Genomic DNA, 25,734 nt, shown 5'->3' with positions numbered 1-25,734 from the left:
TTTCTACCTCTGCCTGAATCTTCACAGAGAGCTCCCATTATTTGGTTTGTAGGGTTATGAATTAACCAAACATTAGCCAGATCTGTTCACATTGTTAGGTCAAGAACAAATGCTGATCTCAGAGAGAAAAGAATTTTGGATTATATTTGAATTTATAAATTCTCTGTGCTCCAGTTCCTCTCCAGTCGTGGGGAACTTGGGAAGGGGCTGTTGGTGGGAATAGCTGTATGGTGGGAAGTTCTGTGCAGCTAGCTGTTCGTACTCAGGCCTCCAGCTCCTGGTCCCCACCAGACCTCCTGGTTTTGAAAACTGGCACTTTGCTTTCTCCTCCACACTGTTGCTCGGGTCACTACGAAGCTTAATGCCCAGCTTGGAGTCATTTAAATGTTTATCCTCAGGCTTGAATAAGCCTCAATTGACTTTTGCTGTGTGGGAGCACCACAGCCAATCAAGGGTAGCGTTACCAGACTTAAAAGAATGCTATCAAAGTATTTCATAATAGGAAAACTTTTAACTCCAGCCCCTGGGGAACCTGGAGCTGCCGTCGGGGCTGTGTACAGACATTTACCCTGCCCTGCTCACGAGCCACAGACAGCTGACACTGGGGGTGGATAGAGTGCCGTGGGCTCAGCCCTGCCTGCACGTTAGCCGTTTTCCAGCTCCCTAATAAAAGGGCTGGAGGTTGGGGGAGGCCTGGGAAGACTCCTCAGGAGGTTTTGGTTGATCTGAAGCAGCAGGCCTATGATTGGGGTGGGGGATTCCTCTCAGGGGTGACTGAATATGACTTGCAGGGGTCCTCAAACTTTTTAAACAGGGGGCCAGTTCACTGTCCCTCAGACCGTTGGAGGGCCGAACTATAGTTTAAAAAAAACAACTATGAACAAATTCCTATGCGCACTGCGGGCCCGGGACGAGTCAGCTGCTAAGCAGGACAGGCAGCGGCCCCCAGCGGGCCGGATAAATGTCCTCGGCGGGCCGCATGTGGCCCGCGGGCCGCAGTTTGAGGACGCCTGTGACTTAGAGAATGCACAGTGTTTGGCAGTGCAGAGTTGTAAGTTTGGGACGCCTCCTCTTTGACCTTGTGCTCCCTATTTTGTGAGTGGTGGGTGGTTTTTGGAGGGGGGACTATGTTAACAAGTATAGTCTAGTCTACTGCTAGTTCTGCCGCCTGAATAACCTATCATCTGATCCTAAATGGAAACATGCAGGAGAGTCTTGAGGTCTAACCTCCTTGAGAGGCAAGGTAGCATTAAATATACAATTCTAAAAGCAAATAACTGACACGTCCACAAATATAAATTCAAGCTGGAGGTCACATATGTTAAGGAATACCATATTCAGTGTTAGGTGGGCTTAATTAGAGAATTACTAGGGTTTGAGTAGGCTTTTTTTTTTTTTTTTATTGGACACCATATTCTCTCTAGGGTTAAGTTTTTATTCTCTCCTCCTTTTCCTTTCCGAAGTGGCATTGATGTGGCCTTGTCTGATCAGCTGTATTCCTTAACTTTCTCAAATCACTTTAGTCCTTTCTGTCTCATGCTAGAAATTGTGTGCCTGCCTTTTTAAAAGGTAGGCACCTCATGTTTCAAGTTCAAGTGCAATGGAACTCACCTTGCAGCTTGAACAGATTTGAGTGTTTTTGCAGAGGGAGGGTGAGGGCAGATGGGGAGTGCCGTGCTCAATAAATACTTGTTGGATTGAGCTGCTGGAAAGGCAACAGGGGTGGGGAGAGTGAGCCACACTTCCTCCAGGCTCTCTTGAAGTTGTTTTCCCCACTTCTGGTCCCCATACACTATGCCCCTTTATAACACCTCTCTTCAGCTACTTATAAGCTCCCCAACCCCCAAGTGTTAGTGTTCTCTCTCTCTCTCTCTCTCTCTCTCTCTCTCTAAGTCACTAATTCATCCTGGTCATTGGGCTTGAAGCCCAGCTGGTGGCAAAGACGTGGCATTTCCATGGATGTCATTGCTAGGCCTGTAGACTCTCTTCCCCACATACTTAAAGCCAGAGGGTGACTTGGGTGGTTAGTTACCAGGTTGATCCATGGAAACAGCCAATGTTTAGGATTTTGTAAAAAAGCCAGACTACCTGGCTTTAGGCTTAGATGTGGATGTGGGTGAGAGGCCAGGGAGCAGAGTTGTCCATTGGCCCCTAGGGTGACTTCAGAGGTGTGATCAGGCTGGAAGCCCCCTCTCCCAGGCCAGGTGCCATCCTGTGATACAAAGCACTGCTGTTTCTCCTTTTCTTCCCTAGCCATGAGGGGAAATGCTGGAAAGAGAAGCTCATTATCATCCCCCAACCCCTGGGCACAAACACGGTCACCCATGGAGTCTGTGTTCCCCTGCCTTTAAAGTTGTCAACCACGGGCCTGGTGGCGCAGTCAAAATGGTAAAACCTGCTCACGGGGGGGTAACTGAAAAGAGTGAAAATGTGATTGGGAAGAAACAACGGCAGCTTCTCTTCACCTCCTCTTCCCTCTCCTCTTCCCCACACACTGCCTCCCCTTTAAGGGTTTTCTGTGCTCTGTGCATGTTTGATCGCCCACACAGCTTTGAGAGAAGCACCCTCGATAACACGCGCGCTCCCAGCCCCACACCTGCAAGCTGGCTGAAAACCTGCCGCATGGCCCCTGTTTGGGATTGTCTTTGTAATTCCTGCCCATCAGATAGGACATGCACAGTGGGGTGGAGGGTGGAGTAGCATTTGGCATGACAGAGGGGATGCAACCAGAGAGCTCTCACAGAATTACGTAGTCTGGATTCAGAGATTGGGGAGAGGAGGGCGATATGAGTCACATCCGCGAGGTATGTGCACATCTTTATGCTGAGAGCAGCACCTAGACTGTTCCTTATTAGAGTCGAAATCCTGGGTAGTTCTGTGTTCACAGAAGAAGACTAAAACAGGTGCCTTGTAGAAAGGAAGAATTTGTGAATCCCAACTCCGGTAGGCCCCCAAATTCATCTATATTTTCAGGGAACTGGAGAGTATAGATTGTTAGTGTTGACAGTGTGTTCCATTTGCTCAGCTCTTTGTTGCTCATACTCGGTACTCTGGAATGTTCTCATTCATCCGCACGACAATCCTGCAGGTGCAGGTGGCATTTAGTTGTTTTTGCAGATAAGGAAACTGAGGCCCAGAAAGGAAGTGACTTGCCCACCATGTGACTGAGAGAGCCCTCTTGCTCCTGATCCCAGGGCTCTTCCTACATAGTCTGGACAGCCTGTTACAAATTTCCTCCCCAGCTGGCATGCTCTGCTGCCTGCCCAGCACATGCCCAGTCTTTGTTTCCCTTCTACTTGCATACCTGTATTCCAGAAGCAGAAAGTCATTGGGAAGGAAAATGGGCTGCAGAGAAGTTTGTTTGTTCCTTTAACACCCCATAAGTGACCATCTACTTGGGGTGGCTAATTGGAAGGTGGTGATTATTACATTATATGTGTGATATGGTGGTGGCTTTTGAGTGTTTCCAACTGGTTGGAGATAAGCAACTTCCATGTTGAATCAGAAGCTAACCAGAGACAGGTAGGGCCCCGGAGGCAGGCAGGGTTTTCCTGCCTCTAAGGCAGTGGTTCTCGACCTTTCTAACGCCATGACCCTTTAATACAGTTCCTCATGTGGTGGTGACCCCCAACCATCAAATTATTTTCGTTGCTACTTCATAACTGTAATTTTGCTACTGTTATGAATCGTCATGTAAATATCTGTGTTTTCCGATGGTCTTAGGCGACCCTGCTAGCGGTTCTCAACCTGTGGGTCGCGACCCCTTTCACAGAAGTCACCTAAGACCATCGGAAAACACAGATATTTACATTGCGATTCATAACAGTAGGTGCTCTGCCTGAGCAGGTCTCCCTCTCCTAGCTTTAGGTTAACTGGACTGGAGTCACTGTGATACATGACAGTGCCTTTCTGAGACAAGCATGTGCCCAGTAAGGGGAACAGCGGGGACTTGAACTCAGGAGAAAGTCCATCTCGGGGCTTGGTATCATGGAGAACTGCCTGGCCTGCTTCATAGAGGTTACCTAACCCTCCCAACAGGGTTATGGGCAGTCTTACCTCTTTACTTCTCTTCTTACAAAACCAGATTCTGTGTAGAATTCTTGAATGTTCTAATAATGATATGCTTATGTGGAACCTTTCTTTCCCAGTTACTTCCCAACTTTATAAAATATCCCATTGTAAACAAATATTATACATATTAGTTTGTATAATAAAGCTATTTCCATGGTTTATATAAATGCTTTGTGGTGGTTTTTTGTGGTTTTTGTTGTTTAAAGAAAAAGATAAGACTAACCAACCATCTTTTGTAACAAGTACTTTTTCTGGTCTTTAGTTCCTCTCTAAACCCAAACACTTGAGAGCCTGCTGTTTGCATTGGAGGGAGGGCGGAGGAGCAGAGCTGTGGAAGCATCAAGTGGCAAGGCCCCTCTTGCTCTCTCTTCATCTTGAACCTACGACCCTGATACTTCCTTGTTGTTTTCAAATAAATGGCCACACAGAGCCCCCCCACCAAAGGATGGCATGTGTTTATCTGCATGTGTGTATCTCGGGTGTAAATGTGTGTGTGTCGAGTGTGAATGTAGAAGAGTTTGTGTGTATGTGAGAAAAAGTACACGTGGAAGAAAGCAAATGATAAAGCAAGTGGGGCAAAGATTTAATAGCGGGTGGGTCTGGGCAAAGGTTATGTGGGTGTTCTGTGTGCTATTCTTGTTCTTGCATCTATAAGTCTGAAATCCTTTCCAAGTAAAAAGTTTAAAAAGTGAATATGTGTTAGACCAATTTGTACCCTGGGAGAGGTTTTCTTTTACCATCCTCATACCATCTCCTGTCCTTCCCATTTAACAGACGGAAATCAATGACTCATCTAAGTTCATGTAGCACATTGGGGCAGAGGCAGATTTGGGCCCACATATTGACTGTTATCGTAGGTCACCTCTCAGGAGATTTAATCTTTTTCTTCATACTCAAGCTGAACAAGGTTGGGTGCCTGCTGCTGTGTGTCTGAGCCCAATCCACTCTCCACATTGGCCCAGCAGAGGGATGGGCAGGGTTACAGCAGTCTGCTGAATCTCACTAACCATATTCAGGGTGCCCAGGACCTTCTCGGACAGTGGTTCTCAACCTTTCTAATGCCGCGACCCTTTAATACAGTTCCTCATGTTGTGGTGACCCCCAACCATAAAATTACTTTCGTTGCTACTTCATAACTGTAATTTTGCTACTGTTAATGAATCGTAATGTAAATATCTGTGTTTTCCGATGGTCTTAGGTGACCCTGCTAGCAGTTGAGAACCGCTGCTGTAGAGCCTAAGACCATCGGAAAACACAAGATTTTTACATTACGATTCATTAACAGTAGCAAAATTACAGTTATGAAGTAGCAACGAAAATAATTTTATGGTTGGGGGTCACCACAACATGAGGAACTGTATTAAAGGGTCGCGGCATTAGAAAGGTTGAGAACCACTGTTCGAGGAGAAAACTGCTTTCTTATTTAAGAAACACTCTTATTGTGCTCTTCACTCTACTTTTTTAATAAAATACATGAAATCAAAAGGCCCTCTTGCACAGAGACACGGGGTATACCACTTTGCATTTTATAGTAAGGTTCTGAGGGGGAAAAGAGTTGAATTTGGTTTAGAAAGCGATGCCAGGTTATGGGCCTGAGCCAGATAACTTTCTCAGCTGTGTACCAGTCGGTTTGTTGTACCAACCGCCTCCTGAATGTACAGGAACCTGAGAGAGGGCATCTATATGGTTTATTACAGAATGCCTTACCAAGTGGCCAGGAGTTACAACTTCAAACACACAGGGAGGTTTCATTCTTAGTCAATGAACCCTTCCACATACTACCTGGCCTAAGGAGGGGTGGATCTGATGATTACTGCTAAGCAGAAGGAGTTAGAGGTTCAGATACTGACCTTTATTTCCCACCCCTCTATTCTGACACCATACCACATTGTATACATCCATCTTTGCTCCATGAAGGCACTTGAATTATTCCTGACATTTTTACTTACTGATATTTCCCCTAGTTTTCCAGAATTGGGGTAAGTAAATGCGTCCTACATAGAAAAAACAGGTTTTAAAAAGTCTCTAGCTTTAGTGTGTTTCCTCTATCTGAAATGTCTCCCTGCAGCTACCCTAGAGCCAGGGGACTGTGGTTAAGTTGGCATCAAAGGGTTTTTTCATGGGCTCCAGCCAGTTATGTAAAATAGACCCATGAGCATTTACTATATTACTACCCAGTTTACATACTTAGATTGTTGCTCTTAGGCAGTTGCTAAGTTATATCTGCTCCCCACTATTCTCTGATTCTGGCTCTGTCTACCCAAAATCAGTGCTGGGTGGATGGGCATCCAGAATGAAGGCACGATGCAAAAGAGAACCACCCACTGGATTGTCTGCAGCTTAGAAGTCTGTGTTGGAGCAGCTGCGCGAATGGCCAAGGCTGCCTGCTTAGAAGGGACTGGGACGACTGAGCCTTTTCCTTTCAGTTCTTAGAGACATGGGTAGGACGCTTTGGTAATTAACATTCCAAACTGTTTCCCTTTTGCTTCAGGAGGATAAGACTTCTAAAAGAAAATGGCATTACTGTTAAGCAGCTCATGACTTAAGAACCAGATACAGAGCCCATCTTTTACAGGGAAGATGGTGTCACTTACCTTCAGTGACGGGAAGCACATGTGGTGAGGTGAGGTGAGCTGACAAGCATCCTTCTGCTGTGAAGTCATCAGTGGTCAGGCATATGCTAATATTAGGATAGATTTTCCCAGTGTCAGACCTTTCAAGGCTCTTTCTGGAGAGGCCATCTAATCTTGCTTTTCAGGCTAGGGTTGCCCTGGAGGCTCTCCACAACCTTTGAGCCTCCCTTTGGAGATCCGAACAAGTGGCGAGACCAGGGCGTCAGAGCAGGGGCTGACCTGGAAGGTCGCCCAGCACCCTTTGGGGGTTTTCCACCCGTAGACACAGTCTGGGAGTTTGCCACTGAGCTGAGGGCAGGCTGGGTCAGTTCCAGAATGTCCACAGCGAGGTAGGGAATCACTAGATGGGGTGTGGTGGTCTCGGGTATCTCCTCTCTGAAGCTGGGCATACAGAGCAGAACTCGAGTGAGGAGATGGCGATAACCAGAGAAGACTTTGTACAGGGGGCACTCTGGCCCACATAGCTTTTCAAGGCTGTGAGGGTTGAGCAGAATGACTAATGGGATTTTAGACCCTGAAGGCAAAGCAGATTCTGTGACTGTACCTTCCTGGCCCTGAGGAACATAACTGAGCAATTGCTCCCTGCAGCCCTGCTCCCTGCTGCCCCGCCCAGCAGAGTGAACCAGGGGTAAAAGCAGAGGTCCTGACAGATTCCTAACTAATGAGGTGTAGCAAGTGAGCAAACCTGCCCTCTGAGCACTGATGTCTACGGGGTGTTTACTCCAGCTCCGTGGTCGGCAGACTGCGGCCCACGAGCCACATGTGGCTCTTTGGCCCCTTGAGTGTGGCTCTTCCACAAAATACCACGGCCTGGGTGAGTCTATTTTGAAGAAGTGGCGTTAGAAGAAGTTTAAGTTTAAAAAATTTGGCTCTCAAAAGAAATTTCTTTTTTTTTTTTATATATATATTTTATTGATATTTTACAGAGAGGAAGGGAGAGGGTTAGAGAGCTAGAAACATCGATGAGAGAGAAACATCGATCAGCTGCCTCCTGCACACCTCCCACTGGGGATGTGCCCGCAACCAATGCACGTGCCCCCGACCGGAATCGAACCCGGGACCCCTCAGTCCGCAGGCCAATGCTCTATCCACTGAGCCAAACCGGTTTCGGCTCAAAAGAAATTGCAATCGTACTGTTGATATTTGGCTCTGTGGACTAATGAGTTTGCCGACCACTGCTCCAGCTCATCCAATCATATGACCAGACCTGCTTGTGGCTTGGCAGAGGTAAATTGAGCGCTATTTATAATTTTCTGCCTGGGGGAGGAGGTGGGAGAGATCATCTGGGAGCCCACAACACAGCTGTCTGATCAGCCTAGGTAAGGCAAGTCTCCCTTTGACTTCGTGCCTTTCTTCTCTCTCTAACTTATTTTGCCCCAGATAGTAACATGAACTCTGAGCTTTCAATTTAGCTGATTTGGTCAAGAAGCCGGTCTTATTCACCCTTTAATAGTTGGGGGAATTCTAGAACTAGTGGAGCCTCAGACTGTTCTGATGTAATGTACTGCCTTCCGGGGTGAACACTGAGACATCTGGGAGCATATAATTATCTCTTCCTGGAGTTGTTCTTCAGTAGATGCTGCAATCTCCCTCATTCAGTTCTGATGAGCAACTTCTTCCTTTTACCTCGCTAGAGTCTCCTAATTAAAGTCTTTTTACTACACTTTATTTTTGCACCCACACAGAAGACTGATAAATTCTAATTAATTTCACCGTCCTCCTGGAATCTACCTATCTTCCTTTTAGTCATCCTTATCCATCTTCCCTCGGATCTATCTGGTTTCTACATTCCTTTGGAAGAGCAATAATGGCAAATGAATCCCCAGGGGTAACTTGGCTGGGCCTATATGAGCTTATATCCAGCTTCAACTGTGTTTCTGGACCTATAAGAACCCCTTAGTTCTGCCCCCAGTCTTGCTCTTCTTCCTGGGATGATGTGACAGGTCTTAATATGGTTTAAAGTCTCCTTCACATAGTATTTTTATTCTACTTTGTACTGATTTACATCTTTCAATTCCTTGCCTCAGGTTAAGCCTCAGTCACTGTTTCATTTCTTCTTGCCCATCTTCTCTTTCGCCAAATTAGAAATCCAGAGCAGTGACCCCCGTGACCTGCCAAGTTTGAAATGCTAAAGGGTCAGATCCTTGCAGGGGAGTGAACTGAATTGCCATCTTCCCAAATTAAGCCAGTTTTTAATTATTACCTCTTACAACTTTATTTTGGAAAAATTTCAAACCTTCAGAAAAGTTGTAAGCACAACGCATACCCATTTATTCTTCACCTAGACTCACTGATAACTTTTAGTCACAATCATCTAATCCAGCCGTGGGCAAACTACAGCCCGCGGGCCGGATCCGGCCCGTTCGGCTGTTCTATCCGGCCCGCGGAGCCGAAAGAGCGGAGGGTTCTCTTGCTCTCCCCTCCGCTCCTTTACTTTGAATTTATATTAGTTCACACAAACACTCCATCCATGCTTTTGTTCCGGCCCTCCGGTCCAGTTTAAGAACCCATTGTGGCCCTCGAGTCAAAAAGTTTGCCCACCCCTGAAATCTCTTCTTTCCTTTTGTGTATTATATATATGGGTCCAGACAAACATACATATGTGCATCCCTGTGTGCTTTTTTGGTGAACCATTTGAAAATAAGTTGCAAATATCATAGTACTTTGCCCTTTACTTCAGTGGCTACTGCTGAGAATAAGGGCATTCTTCTACATAATCACAGTATCATTACACTAAATAAATTATTAGTCCATATCATCTTATATCCAGTCCATTTTCAATTTCCCCTTTGACAACTTTTTTGTGTTGTTTTTGATCTAGGGTCCAATGTCAAGGTTCTTGTTTAGTTGTGTCTTTTTAAAAAGTCTCTTGCTCTGGCTGGTGGTGTTCAGTGGTTAGAACACTGGCCCATGTACCGAAGGGTTGTGGCTTTGCTTCCCAAAGACATGTACCTGGGTTGCAGGTTCGATCCCTGGCCCTGAACTAATCGATGTGTTTCTCTGACATTGATGTTTTTCTCTCTCTTTCTCTCCCCCTTCCTCTCTCCCTTCCACTCTTTCTCTAAAAAAAAAAAAAAAAAAAAAAAAAAAAATCAATGGAAAAAATGTCCTTGGGTGAGGATTAACAAAAAAATATTCTCTTAATAAATGGCTTATGTGGTGATACTTTGGCATTATGTTAATATTCTGCTCCCCATAACCTTTCCCCCAGTAGTTCTGGTATCCATTGATGATGCTTCCTGATTAGGATATTACTGGGAGTTGTATAAAGCCAGTTCTGAACACTAATGGATGTATGTATTGACATAAGCCATTCAAAAGAAGAATTAAAAAATTGGGGGGGTGCGGTTTGAATCATTGGAGGGAAGGCAACAAAATGGGGCCATCATATTCTGTCTAAGTCTTAAGTATTTTGTGTGACTTGGGTTGATACGAATTGAGTATCAGTTGCTTACACCTACATTGCCATCTAGAAGTTTGCTTGAGGTCAGGGAGAAAGCAGGCTAACAGAGCTAAAAATAAGTCTTGGTTGGTTCACAAAGGAAAAATTACTTTGATTATTTGAAAGTTATCTGTAATTCTATTATTTCCTTTTCTTCTTTCACTTGTTTTCCACTTTGCTCACTTGAAAAGGGATCCCTCACATCTTAGTTGTCTTCCTTCCCTCGCCCAACATGCCAGTTAGTAAAGCAATGTTCCTGAGACCCAGGTATGTATGATCATCCTGGTTCCTAGCAACTAGGGGAAGGATTAGGACCCTTCCGATCCATGGAGTGGCTCCTGGACCGAGACAGGCATATGACAGTTGATTCTGACAATGAAAAGCAAGTGTAGGAAATGTAATTTCAAAAATTCTCTATTGGCAAGAGGCCTGTGTCTCACTTTGCTCTGTGGCATTGGAGAAGTCAGTTCACCTCTCTACATGAGGATGTGTCATGGGCCCCCCAACTGTAACACTTGGGCGCTCTGCTTCCCTGTCCAGAGGAGAACTCATGAGAGCATATGGGGTGCACACACTCAGAACAGAAATCAGGGTGCAGTTTCAATCACAACTGTCCTCTCACAGGGTGTGCTGTAGATGAACCTCCTCAATCTCTGGTTCTTTACCTCATTTATCTTAAAAGACTACCTAAGAGCTGACTGTAAGTTGTGATTTCTCGTCTACTTGATAGGAATCAGATCATTGTGAGAAGTGAAGATACTGAAGGGTTTATGTCTGTCTTCTGAGAAATTCATCATTCCCAAATAACTGCAGGGGTGAGGATTTTTTTTTTTTTTTTTTAATTTTAGGGAGACAGGGCTAGTCTATGTACTATTTATGCTATTTTTGCAAAGGCCAAATAGATTCCAAAGGAAAGCCTGCTCCAATCAGTAATTGCTAGTATTTTGTTTTAAGAATGTCGAAATCTTACAGAACTCTTCAGAGAATTGAGATAAAAGGTGAAAAGTTCACCCCACTTCCTTTTCTAACTGCAGCTTCTTGAGAATTGAACAAAATGTCTAACTGCTGTCTACTCTTTCTACACACACACACACACACACACACACACACACACACACACACAGTGGGATCATCCTTTTCCTCTTTGCTGATGGTGAATAGTTAGTATACTCCTTATTTTTCCCCACAATGACATCTCCAGATGGGTTTGTCCTGGCCCTTCTCTCCAGCTGCCTGTAGCTGTGGTCTGCACCCTGGGAGTCAGACATGTAGCCAGAAACACTTTCATTTGAGCTACACACTTAAATATGGAGTCAGTACTTAATCAAGGGCCTGCCTGAGAAGTTTTCCATGCATACACAAATCTCATCGCTCTTTTCTCGTTAGGTAGGTAAGCCTTCTTGGTAAGGGAAATGTGATGTTACTGTGTATTTCTTCCTTTTTAATCTAGTTTCTTTGATTTCTTCTCCCTGTTTTGGTTGAAACGAGCTATTGCTTGGTGTTGAAAGAAGTATTCGAAGGCCCAAGTTTAATTTTCCCAGCTGAGATGGATGGGGTCTCCTTGGGCTTTCCAAGGAGGGTTCTAACTCTTATACAGTCATATTGGGGATTTCGGTTTGACCGCAACTTCCCTCCAAAACCCACACGTCCCTGAGTTAAGCAGTTAAGCGGTGCTGGAGCACTGGGAGCTCAGAAGACGGCCTGCCCTGTGTAATCCCAGCACGTGTACTGAAATGGAAAGATAATCCCTGTGAAGCTGCAGGAGGGACTTCCCCTACTTACTGCAACTCTGTTATTGGGGAAATGTTTAGAATTCTGAATCCCTGTTTTACTTTGCTCATCTCCAGATTAACATCCCCCTTACTCCCTCCCCCCCACTCCCCTCCCCCCCCCAAAAAATCTCTGCATCACAGCTAGGAGATGGGACAGGGTAGTGCCTGCTCCCTCCATGTGCAAACCATGTGCCCCGCCTCAGCCCTGGGCCTGCTTGTCCTTCCTAAATGAAGACCAGTGACTGAAAGAAGCAGATTGTAGAAAAATGTGTATAATGTGATCTCATTTTATAAAAAATATATATGCACCCATATGTGCATGAAGAGAGGCCAGGAAAGATAGGCACAGTAGTGATCTTTGAATGGGGGCATGCATAGTTTTTATTTTTCATTTTTTGTTCGTCTGCATTTTCTTATTTCCCTCAACATATGTACAGTTTTTGTTATAAATAAGAGTCATTTTCTCTTTAAGGGGGAGGCGAGACGACTAGAGCTAGTAATGCTTCAAAGCCCAACAACATGAGAAAGTGACTCATAACTTGTTTGTTGGACCTGCTAGTTGTTGAGCTCTTGCCACGTGTGAGGTCTCATTGGCTGCCTTTCTCTTCTTCTCTCTGTACTCGGGTATTTTGGGGTCACTAGGTTTCAGGCTAATGGAGGATGGGTGGAGGGTAGCCTTGTCTTATTTCCCAGGCTTCTCTCTCCTACATCAAAGTAAAATAAGTGAAGTAGCGCCCCTCGATGCTCAGCCAGGACCCTTTGGTCAGGGCCTGATTTCTCCTCATAAGCTGCTGAGCCTCCGCCCTACAGGCCATCTTTGGCCAAGTTGAGAAGGGCAGCCACAAGCACCTCACTTCCTGCGCCATCTGCTGCCTTCCTCCTTCCCCTGACCCCTTCTTGCCCTTCTAAGAGCTGTCACCGTTCTCCTTTGGGTACCAGGGATGGGTGTTTGCTGGCGTGGTCAGGCCTGAGCTGGTTTCCAGCCGGAATAGAAGAGAGCACAGAGACAGCTTGGTGATCCTTCTGAAGAGGCGTTGGCTGGGGTACCTTCAGATGCTTAGGGATTGTAGCCTGGTTAGCAGCTTCTTATCCTACTCCTCCTGTATCCCAGTGCTTACCACAGAGCTGGCTTGTGGTGGGCACGCAAATTCTGCTTACTGAAGCAACCAGCCGGTCCCCTGTGGTGTGTCCGGCCCCTGCTAGCCACTCTTGGTTCAGTGTCTTATCTGCCCTTTGTGTGCTCTCCTCCCTATTGACTGTCCCCCAGTGCGCAGACACTTGACTGCTGGTCCTCTGCACTCAGCGGGGCCCCCTCTCCTCAAAGCCATAAAAATGCAGCAGTTGGGAGCCAGGGCCAAGTGGCTCTGGAAGATAGCACTAAGGCTTCTTATCTCCGGTGTGTGCTGGTTTGTTTTGTTTTTTCCATTTGCCGTTGCCCAAGAACCAAAGCATCCGCCACCGATCAGCTACAGGGTGAAATGGCCTGGCCCTGTGCCAGAGCGCTCCGCCAGGTGGTTGGGCCGTGGAGGCTGCTGCATGCGATGGGCCGATAATACCCCACAGTGCTGTAAACAGGACACTCCACCCTCCCGCAGCCACCCAGCCAGTGCCCCGGCAGCCTGCTGCTTTGTCATGGCCTGTCATGATATGGGCGTCTCTTCTCAGATAGGAGAGCCGATTGTCTTATTTTCCTCCCCATTTCCCAAATCTGAGAGGGGTACTTTCCAGAAATGAAACCAGTTCATCTTCTGACCACAAGCAACCGTTGTTACTTTTCAGCGCTTTTCCTTTAACCATCATCACACCGTTGTAGAGCAAATCCCACTCCCTAGAGCCTTCTGCTATGCTCGTGAGGGATAAGCTCGTGAGATTTCTCAGGGGATGTTCCTGACTGAGGTGGGTCTCAGTGGGTAGCACAACTTGAGTGCTGACCCGCAGCTGCTGATGCCCACATCGACAGGCGGTTTTCTTTCCGCCCCTGCACCGTTTATTCAGGGTGGTGTCCATGCTGCGTTAGACTTCCTGGGGAAGGGAAGGGCTTTGACACTGCAGATGTGCCCCTTCCCAAGGGATAGTGGTGGCTGGAACTCACTCTGCTGTCTTGTCTGCGTAGCCTCCTCTTTCTAGGCTCCCTCACCCCACCTTCAGTCCTAACGGATTGTGGTATGGGGAGGGATTAAGAGACAATTGGTTTGACCTAATCTAGCTAATGAAGACTTTCAAGTGTACTCGAAGCTCATCTGTTTTTTACAGCACCCCTAAGAGGGAATTTAGGCGGGATCATGCTCCTGCTCGCCAGATGGGAGAACAGGCCCTGGTGTTGGCTACAGTCACACCACAGTGAGGGCAGAGCTGCAGTCAGACTAGATCCCTCCGATCTGAGCCCCCACATATTCAGGGTGGGGGGAACACTGCTTCAGCCTGTGGCCTCTTCCAGGATGGAACAAAACGTGTCTAATTTTGGCTTTAGTTGGTGTTGCATTTGGGGGGGACTTGACACCTTGGTTTAGCCCTTAATCAATTTTGGTGCCCTAATTAGCAGGTGTTCCCCAAACCATTTGGGATGAGGTTTTTGAAATAAAAATAAAAATAAATCTAATTTTTAAATGCCCCCCCTCCCTTATATGTTGGACATGAAGGAAGCATGGCATTTTATGGACTCTTCCAAGGAGACAGGACATGCCAAGAATTTGGGGGTTTGGGAGGGAAGAGATCCTAGCTGAGGGCTCTGAGACAGAAGGTAACTCCGTCATTTTGTGGCTCCCCAGGAGCTGTGCCAACACATTGCACTAGGATGTGGTCACTATAGAAATAGGGCGAGGCCCAGCTGTCTCATTTAAGGAAAAGAAACTGAGGCAAGTCCTCTAGTTCGACTGAGCTGTGGTGAGACCCTTGCAGATCTAGCAGAGAAGATGTCCAAGGCTGCTGGGTCTGGATTAGGGGCTTGATTTTCCCCCATTCCCTTCACTATCTCTTACCCTCTCCCTCCTTGTCTCTCCCCAGCCCCCCTTTTTCTCTTTCTTTTGTATGTATGGGGTATGTTTTGTTTTGTTTGTTTGTTTTGTTTTATTTCTGGCATATGGAGGAGAAGTCAGTACCCATGAAGTCCTCAGAGTCTTTGCAAATAGCTTTGGTCAGAGGTGGCCAGAAAGCATGTAGAATTGACCATAATGAGTGGTGGTTGGAGTCTCATGTCAAATTCCAGGACTCTGAGCCCTCCCTAGCCGAGGGAACACAGCGGGTAAAGTACCACATTTGACTGCTGCCCTTGAGATTGGAGTTCTGCTATAGCTCATGAATGAGTGGGATATGGAGGGTAATGGCACTGATTTAAGATGGGTGTGGTGTAAATTGTCCCCAGAAGACAGCAGAATGCTTTAGCCCCACATTTCAAAGACTTCATAAAACCCCCCAAAGAAACCCATAAAGTGAAAAGGTCATTGTAGACCTCCAGGTCAGGCCTGTTATCTCCTTCCCTGAAAGAGGCAATCCTTCCTCCAGGTGTCCAGGCAGATGTTCCAGCAGCCTCAGAGAATGTCCTCATGCAACAGGGCCCGGAGCCCCAGTGAGCTGAGATAGGAGGGAGGAAGCTTAGATTTAGATCTGGGACTGTCTCTGACTTGCAGGGTGACTGAATCCAACCTGAAACCCGGCTTCCCTGTGTGTTGGTTTCCTTGACAGTCTTTCCTGAGCACCTTTGAAAGCTGCTGGGAAAATAGAAGATTACATACATTAACAAACTTTGTGGGATGGGGCAAAACTTGTGGACTATGTAAATACAGTAGAGCAAAGGCAGCAACTTCTGCCAAGGGACTGGGAGAGGCGTCTCCAAGATATCTTTCTCCCCATCGCTTCTTTCTCAGCCCTGGAGTCACAGCCCTCTCCCTTCACAGGGATGACACAGCCATTAGGATTGTGGCGTTCTGGCCTTTATACCAGTCTCTTGCTCATCTGCTACCCACCTGTTTCTTTGTTTCTTTGCTTCTCTGTCATGTAAACTTGTTTTTCCAGAGCCCCCACCTCACCACTTGGCTCTTAAAGACATTGTAGGAGGGCCACAGCATTTTTGTGTCTGACGTGGCTGCTGACATAGGTCAGAAGCTCCCATAAATACCTGATTGCTGCTTTTTGATCTTAAGTGCAGAATAGGAAGGTGAGTGATAGGAAGATGAGTGATTGAAAAGCTAGTGTAGGAGATGAAGTTGGAACTTGAACCCAGCATGCCTGTCATTGACTTACAGGGTGACGAGGCACAGGATGGGGAAGAAAGAGGTTGGGCCTTTCTGAGCCTCAGAGGAAAAGAGACAAGCAGCTCTGGTGGCTTCACTCCTGGGAAGTGGGTTGAGCATGGATGTGCAGGCAAACTTAGAATCCTGGTATAAAGCAAGTTTATCCTTACAGTAAGAGTTTATTTTATGCAAACCCTTCGGCACCTTCCAATCACCAGTCCTATGCTCTAGGCACTGGGAGGGGTACAAAGATAAATTAGGGACAGTCCTTGGCCACTGGTTGTTTATTATCTAGGCGTTACACATACCCATGATCCGAAAGAGAAGATGATAAGTACTAGAAGGGTACAAAGTGCTGGAGGAAATCAGAAAATCCTGAGAGATTCCTTCCAGGGGATCCAGAAGGCTCTTGGAGGTGGAGGTAGGCCTTGGTGGACTGATGAGATTTCAACCTTGGACACATGTGCAAACCTCAGAGGAGCGAAGGCCCAGGACCTGGTGGGAAACTGTGTAGTGTAGTTTGTGCAGGACAGAGACTTTGAAAAGGAGTGAAATGTAAGGACAGGTAAGTGGGACCAAAACATGAGGCCTTTGATTACCATCTTGAAAAGGGGGCCTTTGAAGAGTTTTAACAGAAACGTTAAGATCATTTAAAGGAATGTGTTGTAATGTGTTTAAATCAGTGTATATTGATTTGGAACAGTGTTTATGATATAAGGCAAAAGCACATTGCAAAATATGTACAATATGATTTCTTTTTTTGTTGTTGCTAATCCTTACCCGAGGATATTTTTTCCATTGACTTTTTTTTAGAGAGAATGGAAGGGAGGGGGAGAGACAGAGAGAGAGAAACATCACTGTGAGAGAGATACATCGATTGGTTGCCTCCTGCACACACCCCAACCAGGGCCGGGGAACCTGCAACCAATGTACGTGCCCTTGACCGGAATCAAACCCAGGACCCTTCAGTCCGCAGGCCAACGCTCTATCTACTGAGCCAAACCGGCTAGGGCTGTTAGTGTCTTTTTTAATGTAAAGCTCTTCAAGTTTATTGATACCTACAATCCCCAGTTCCTTTTGCTGTGCTTAATGCACAGATGAATTATTAAGGGATTAATACAGATGTGAAAGCATTTTGCTCCGTTTAAAGGAAAGAAACTTACAGATCTTAGGTTAGTAGTGTTTTGAATGTGGCCATGGAAAACATGGTCCACCCAGATGATTGAGACTTACAGATGATTCCGGAATCCTTACATGTTATCAACAGTCTCAACTTTTACTTTCTCCCAAAAAGCTGTAACCCAGGTAAAATTAAAGATAATGCAGTTATGATTGCTTTATTTTTGTCCCATTTAGTCAGAAATCTGAGATAGATGAGAGAACCAAAAGACTTGGATATTTCCCTAAGCTGACTCCGCAGGCTATATAGTTGAAAGTCAATATTATATCATTTTCTTTGTCTCAGGCATCTAGGTTCCCTGGGGCTGACCAATCCTGAAGGAAGTATAAAGAATCCTTCAACCCAGCCAGCGTGGCTGGCTCAGTGGTTGAGTGTCAACCCATGAACCAGGAGGTCACGGTTCTATTCCTGGTCAGGGCACATTCCAGGGTTGCAGGCTAGATCCCCAGTAGGTGATTCTCTCTCATTACTGATGTTTCCATCTCTCTCTCCCTCTCCCTTCCTCTCTCTGAAATGAATAAAAACATATATTAAAAAAAAAAAAGAGCCCTAACTGGTTTGGCTCAGTGGCTACACATCGGCCTGCAGACTCAAGGGTCCCAGGTTCGATTCCTGTCAAGGGCATGTACCTTGGTTGCGGGCACATCCCCAGTGGGGGTTGTGCAGGAGGCAGCTGATCGATGTTTCTCTCTCACTGATGTTTCTAACTCTCTATCCCTCTCCCTTCCTCTCTGTAAAAATCAATAAAATATATTTTTTAAAAAATTAATTAATTAAAAATAAAAAAGAGTCCTTCAGTTAGTTGGTTGAATTGTGTAGTGCTTAGGAGCCCTGCAGTGAGTGCTGAAGGGAAGGAGAAGGGCAGGAGATAAAAGATGGAAGAAAATTTGGTTTTTGTCTACTTAGAGTTCCCTCTCTAATGATGGGAAACAGTCCTGCGCTCAGGAAACTCAGTATGGAGGCCTCTGCCTTCACAGTTCACAGCCCATTAGGAACAGGAAAAAGATGGAGGACATGTCATCCCAGTCCAAAGTAAAATGGTGCAAATTGTTTCCAGCGATAGCAGCCAGCTGGTTAATCGGGGGAGCTCTCTGTATGTGCTTTTGTGGGCAGCTTCAAATTCCTTTAGGAGAGGGTGGATGCAGGTGAAGAGGTGGCTATCAGGTAAGGCTTCGGAGAAGAGAGAAGGTTGGTTTCCATGCCTCTTTCCACCATGCTGACGTCAAGGGACATGCTGTGCTCTCTTCCAGCCAGCGTCCCGTGTGCAGTGGCCCCAGAAAAGCCAGTGTGTAGGCCTCAGCCACCTCAGGTCCGACGTACATTCTCCCTGGACACCATCCTCAGCTCGTACCTCCTGGGCCAGTGGCCGCGAGATGCCGATGGGGCCTTCACCTGCTGTACCAATGACAAGGCCACCCAGGTAATGCTCTCTCCTAACTGGAAAAGGAATAAGGATGGGGGCAGGGGCTGGCTGAGGAGGCCTTTGGTCTACTTACCAACTCTCAGTCCTTGAAATTATTTGTCTTGGGTTTCAGCTGCACATATTCACCATGTAGTTTTTCGTCATCTAATGTTTACCAGCTCGGTTTTCTTTGTAAACTTACATGAAAATGAGTTTGTATTCCACCTGACTGATGGGAGAGAAGTCAATCTGGGTTTTTCACTTTGGCTTGAGTATTGATGTGTGGGTAAGCAAGAGTTGATTTTGGAATTTATTCTAGGTTTTAAAAAATGAGACTTACCTTGCTAAAATTAAACTGGGGCCAACATTCAATTGAGTTTGCACTCCCCAGACAACTGGAAGAGGTGGCCAAAAAGTGTGCTGAGCCAGAATAGATCTCACTGGAGCAATAGGAGTAGAAGGCTCTCAGATAAAGGAGAGTTGATCCCTAGCCAGCAGCTCAGTCTGGGATTTCAATGGACTCATTGGAGTCCTGTGGAGCCCAGGTCCCTTTTCTTCACGACAGTCTTTTCACTAAGAATCGTAAACTTGGAAGCAATCACTGCTGTTCATCCAGCCCATTTGTCAGCTTTTGAATAAGATAGTGTTAGCCTGAGCAAGAAGTCATCTGTGAAATTATACAAAGATATTTCTTCATCTGATTCAAGACTTCAACAATCTTAGCAATCATGTTGTTGAGAGTCAAATATTTTCCCTTTTGATGTAGCTTAAATCTATTCCTGTTCAACTTCAGAACAAATGAGTTGTCCTCAGGAAGGAAGATACAGGCTCAGAGGCAAAGCAGCATCCTGGGGATACTGGGCAAGTCAGCTCTTCCTTTGCAGCGTGCGGGGAGTGGGGGTGGGGGTGGGGGTGGAGGGGGGTGCCCACTCTGCCTGCCTGTAGATGGGGTGGGCGGTGGCCAAATGTGAAAGTGTTTCGTGCACTCACTTTACCCTGCCTCCTTTCTGAGCACATCACGTCAGTCCCTTTCTTTTATTTATTTTTTTTTAACGAGGTCTGTTTTCCAATGTTATTAGTGAGAGTCTGAATGCCCAGTACTGTTCTTGGCATGTTGAAGTGAAGAATAAGGAAATGAGAACAAGATTTGGCCTCTGTGAGTCTGGGTGCCAGTTCCATGAAGGCTGTGAACAAACAACCAAGGGATGATTGGGCCAAGTGTCTGGCACATTTCGGAGGAGGGGAATTCTCATGGGAATACCCTACCGTGGCCCTACAAGCATTTACTGCCATTGAAATCCACGGCTCCCTTTCGATCTATGAACAGAAAGTGAAGGGAGAACACACTCCAGGTGGCAGACAGAGCAGGTCTGCTTCCTAGGGGCCCTGGGAACTGTTGTTCCCTGTGCCCTTAGAAAAGGGCGAGTAGGATAGGTTATGCTTCCCCGTCACTGACCTGGAGCAGCACCCCTTTCTCTTTTGAGAGTAGTGTTTAGCCCAAATAATGTATGTAGTCAAGGAGGGCTTCTTGGAGGAGCAGGACTTGAGGTTACTTCACGTATGTAAGCTCATGATTGCATCCCTCTTTGTCAGACGGCAGGCTGCCATGTAGCCTGTCTCTGTCGTTTCCTGCTGCCAGCCTTCTAGGAAGCCTCCATCCCACTCCTCACATAGCTTTCTCTTTGTCAGCTCAAGGCAGGGGTGGACTCAGATGTTCCCCCGCCGGATTTAGAGGCATGGACTCTAGGCTGTGTGTTGCTGCTCAGGCCCCAAGTGCAGGCCCGATCTTTTATATAACAAGTCTGGGCTTCCTGCCACAGCAAGACAGAGGTCAGCAATGCGCCTCCATGGGTCTGGCACGGCCGAGCTGTGCAGCTTTCCTCTCCCTGGGATGGGCTCCAGCCCTCGAGGAACTCTTAGCAACCTGTCAATATTGTGGCTGCAGTCAGGAGATGGGAGAATTCTGATCAACGTAGGCATCCAACCCAAGTATGCGCTCTGCCCATCTTTCATTCCTGGCCTTCTGGGAATTTTCTGCTTCTAGGTTTTGGGCACCATTCACATTCCTGCTTGAGTCCCTGGCCTGGCACAAGCTACCTTCCACACTGGTAGTACACCATGATGACCTGAGGCTCTCCTGGCGTCTCCCTACTGAGCATGGGTATATCACCCAGAATGGACTGGAGATGAGTTTTTATCGGGGAGATACTAGGGAGTAAGGGGAAAGGTAGGGAGGTGGGATCTACCAAGTCCTTGAAAGCTTTTAAACTGTTAAAAATAAATTAGTGCCCTATCTCACCCTAATTTTTCTGAGCTTGAGGGGGCCTATTCCCACCCCTACCCCACATTCTGCCCTTTCTCTTCCAGTCACACCAATATAGTATCCACTGTATCTGGCTGGCCTTCACTTCTTACGCCCCCCACCACCTGCACCTCTCACCACCCCTCCCCCCACTCCTCCTCCCACCCAGAACCAGCAGCCAGAGCGTGTGTTTGGAGACCACATCAGCCCTGGCATTCCTGGAGGCCTGCCTTGCAGTGAAGGCAGGGAACCATTGTGCAACTCCCTTCCTGCCCGTTCCAGGCAAGTTTCAGGCCTGGGCAACAAGCACAGAACACTTGCCAGGCTGTTTAGATAGCCAGTCTTGCTGTATCCTCAAGGCTTCCTCACAGGCAGAAGATGGGTGAAAAGCTCTCCGTTGTCGGATATGGCAGGTTGGCAACAGCCCCAGGACCCCCTCCCTGGGCTAGCTGTGCTTTCAGCTCTTAGGCAAGCACAGGTAGTCTCCAGACAATTTATAGGCTGACATGGAGGGCTGAGTTACCCAGCTGCTTGGGAAGAGATGTGGGTAGATCCCGTTTGGGAAGTTGGTGGTGCTGGGAAGGAGAGGAGGTCTGAATGTGGTGATTGGGGAAGGAGGCTCTGGAGATGCTGCACGTTCTGAGGCAGAACGAGCAATGGGAGAGGGATGACCAAGTTTCCCAGAGACCAGCTTGATGAGATCAAGGAAGTGCTTAGGTGCAGCGGGAGCTGGACCAGAGTGGCCAACCAGGGAGGGGGAGGAGGGCTTCTGTGCAGTCACCCTCATCTGGAGGACTTACCAGGACTCTCCAAATCAATCTGAATGTGTGCTCCCCTCTCCGGACCACTCTTCCCCCAACTCAGCTGGTAAACTAGAGCTGGCTGCCAAGTGGCCTCTCCTAGCAGCTGGACCTGGGCCAGGGTGGTGGTGGCACCACATGCCGGTTGTGGTCACCCCTCTCTCTTCTTGCTGTGCAAAGCATTGGAGTCTTCTCGCACTCTTCTGGAGGGAGGAAGTGGTCTCACCACAGCTGGCATGGCTGTTTGAACAAAATTCCCCTGCTAGTGTTCTCGTCCTGCAGACAGATGGGACCCTGGATACCTGCTCTGCCTCCCTCCACCCACCACCCCCTCTTCTGTTCATCGCCAGCCTCACTTGTTCCAGGTGAGGTGGGGAAGCCTCCATGACAGACTTGTTTCTTAGGCCTGACTTACCCTTCAGGAATACGATGGCTTAAGTCCTTGACAAACCTGATGGAGTGTCCTGAAGGCAGGAGGCAGGGGTGGCATCTTCGTTTGGGAAGACTTCCCTTTCTGTGGCTTGTCCTACCTGTGTCATGTCTTCCTCCTTTCCCCAAGCCAGTGCCTTAACATTTAGTGATGACACGCAATTCAGTTTGCCCACCATGGGCCTGCCTTTGTGGGTGTGGAGGCCTGGGCACAGCGCCTGTTTCCCAAAATGGTGAGCAGGACCAGTTGTTCAGCATATGGTGTGACAACAGCACAGAATGTTTGAAAATGGGTTCATGATGGAAAATGTGAGCATTGCACAGTCACTGTAGGGCCAGAGATGGTGGCCTTGGCCACCTGCAGCCGGAGTTCTCAGAATTGGCCGGCAGACCCCCCTTAGAGTCTTTCCTGTCTCTGTCTGGCCAGAGTCCCAGGGGGCCGATTCCCTGCTGGATTTCATTTCAACATGTAATTACTGACCATCTGTACCAAGCCAGGCACCATGCTGTCCTGTGTCTCCACACGGGTATACTGGGTTATGTTCCTAGGACCCAGCTGGGCTCTGCCAACATCACTGGAGACAACACAACTAGACTCTTCCTGCCTCAGAGTCCAGGTAGAAACTTAGTGGGGTTGGGGCAGAGAAACAGATATAGTTGGGAGGGTTTTCAGCTCCATTTGGCCCCTGCCTTGTTCTATCGGGCTGCTCTTTGGAAATCTCTCCTCCGTCCCCATGTCCAGTTATCCTTCCACATGGTGCTCTGGGATCCCAGAACCCCAGGCAAGGCTTCCTTGCTCTAACCCACATTCAGTTTTGCATAATCCGAGCATCATCTGCACAGTTGGCTGATGCCACTCATGGCTAGTAAATAGCCCTGCTTTTCCTTCAGCTGCTCCCCCTGGGCCAGAGTGTTCAAACAAATCTGTTCCAGTGCATGAGTCCCTTTGACCAACATGACTTTGGCCTGCTGAGCTCAAGCTCCACCCTGCTTCCAAAGGGTCATCTGGAACGATACTTACAGTGCTGTCACGCAGCATGGCTTGGCTCCTGTTGTGCCATAGAGGGTTGCTCTTTGAAGGGTAGCCTTCAGTAGCCATGACTTCTCTGTGCTCCAAGGAGACCCAGAGGAAGAGGGGCTTGTCCACCCAGGGGCACTGAAAATAAGGGGCAGGGCATGGTCCCCACTCTTGACGCTCCCAGTTCAGTAGGAGGCACCAAAGACCACACTTGTGCACATGCCTGCAATGAGAACTCTCAAGGCCAGCGTGTAAACAGCTTCAAACACAGCATAACCTATGTATAGGTACCCAAAGCTGCTGTAACAAATTACTTCAAACTTAGTGACTTAAAACAACAAAAATTTATTCTCTCACAATTCTGGAGGCCAGAAGTCCAAAGTCCATTTCCCTGGGCCAAGATCAAGGTGTTGGCAGGGCTACACTTTCTCTAGAGGCTCTCTGGGAGATCCGTTCCTTGCATCTTCCAGCTTCTGGTGGTTGCCAGCATTTTTTGGCTTGTGGCCACATCACTCCCAATTTCTGCCTCCATGTCACATCGTCTTTTCTTCTGTGTGTGTCTAATCTCCCACTGTCTCTCATAAGGACACTTGTAATGGCATTTAAGGCCCACCTGGATAACCCAAGATAATATTTCCACCTTAACTTAATCATATCTGCAAAAACTTGACTACTTGTAACATTTACAGGTTCCAGGGATTAGGACCTGATACTTTGGGGGGCCATTTTTCAATCTGTCACATCTATTTTTTAAAAAAATATATTTTTATTGATTTTAGAGAGGAAGGGAGAGGGAGAGAGAGATAGAAACATCAATGATGAGAGAGAATCATTGATTGGCTGCCTTCTGCATACCCCCTACTGGGGATCGAGCCTGCAACCCAGGCACGTGCCCTTGGCCAGAATCGAACCTGGGACCCTTCAGTCTGCAGGCCAACGCTCTATCCATTGAGCCAAACCAGCCAGGGCCTGTCACATCTGTTGACCTCCTACTGTTGTGCCCCTGGCTCACTCTGCTCCAGCCTCACTGACTTCCTCTTCATCCTCAACACATCAGGCTTGCTCCTGCTTCAGGGCCTTTGCACTTGCTATTCCCTCCACCTAGATCCCTCTTACGTGGCTCACTCCCTCATCTCCTTCATGTTTTTCTTCAGACATTACCTTTTTATTGAAGACTTCTGGACATTTAAAATCATGTCGGTCTCCCCATCACCCCACCCGCATCCCAGCATCCCCAGCCCCTTTTTTTGGTGTACTTTTCTCTTTAGTACTTGTCATTGTTGAGACTGTGTCCCCAACTAGAACATAAACTCGAGGGGGAAGAGGGTTTTTGTTGGTTTGTGCATCGTAGTGTCCCCAGCACCTGGAACACTGCCTGGCACAGTTTGCATTGAGTAGCTATTTGTTGAATGCATGAATAAGAAAAAGGAGCTGGGATTGGTTTGCCTGGGTAGGACAGAACCAAATATGGAGAGGAGAGCCCATGGGATGGAGCTTGAGACGGTGCTATCTACGGCCGGGGTGGGGTGTTGAGGCAAAGCGATGGCCTTGGTAGCACAGTTTACACAGAGCAGGCAATAGTTGCTGGAAGACATTGCAGAACAGAGCGCAGGGAAGTAAAGCAGATTGAGAGAGGAGATGATCCTCGCTGCCATGAATTTTCACATCCTTTCTCAACTCCAGCGCGAGCCCACATTTCTCCTTCCACCCCCTCACATGTTTCAGAAGAAAGAAGGTAGTTGAAGAGTTTGCCAGAGATGTTAGTGGAACCGGTGGCAGCCTGAATGTGGCTGTTTTTACCTCTCACCACCCACCTGTGAATACAGTATCTTCCTGGAGGAGGGGAAGTGGGCTCATCACCTTCGCCTTTGTCATCCCTTCTCCATAGCCTCTGCCACCTTTCCAGGGACAACAGGCTAGTGCGAGACTCAGCACTTCGATTAGCAGAGCTAGTCACCTATGGGGTTGGCTTTGGAGCCCTGGATGGAGGAGAGTTCATGCACCCGCTGAGCCGAGGGGGCTGAGGGGAAGTGGACTTCCTCCTCACTTTTCAATCTATACAGCAGCCATTTCTGAGGTTCCGTCTGCCAACTCTGGTTTAGAGAGATGTAGGCATTTGGGAGTAGACAGCTGCTTGCTTTCCATAGACTGTCAGCCAGCTTCACCTCTAGGGCTTTGGGGTCTGGGCCAGAAGGATGTGCTGCCTGCCTTTTTCCTAAAGGAGGGGACTGTGGGGGGATGGATCTCTGAGAGTCTCCCCATGGTGCTAGCCTCAGGGAAGGGAAGTAGGCAGTTGTCTTAGCCTGGCTGTTGTTTCAGCCCAGCCAAGGTTCTGATGGGTGGGCAGCTGGGAGAAGGTAGAACCAAGGAGCCCCTGCCCCAGGGCCCCTCCCCGGCAGCTGTCACAGGACAGGCTGCTCCCACAGCCCTGCTCAGACTGTCCCTGCTGAGCTCTT

General features: G+C 47.5%; 1 protein-coding gene across 1 annotated transcript in view; it reads left to right on the top strand.

Annotated features, from left to right (window-relative positions):
- The window catches only part of FAM117A (family with sequence similarity 117 member A), a gene marked incomplete at its 5' end in the record, with an annotated part of 41,888 nt that overhangs the window by 6,186 nt on the left and 9,968 nt on the right, over nucleotides 1-25,734 (top strand). The window contains one exon of the mRNA XM_080680578.1: nucleotides 18,578-18,747. Within this exon, the coding sequence (XP_080536704.1) occupies nucleotides 18,578-18,747 (170 nt within the window). The remainder of the gene's footprint in view (nucleotides 1-18,577; nucleotides 18,748-25,734) is intronic.

Source organism: Plecotus auritus, assembly GCF_963455305.1.
Source record: "Plecotus auritus genome assembly, chromosome: 7".
NCBI lineage: Eukaryota > Metazoa > Chordata > Mammalia > Chiroptera > Vespertilionidae > Plecotus > Plecotus auritus.
Note: the sequence above shows the minus strand (reverse complement) of the source record. Positions and strands in the feature narration are given on the sequence as shown.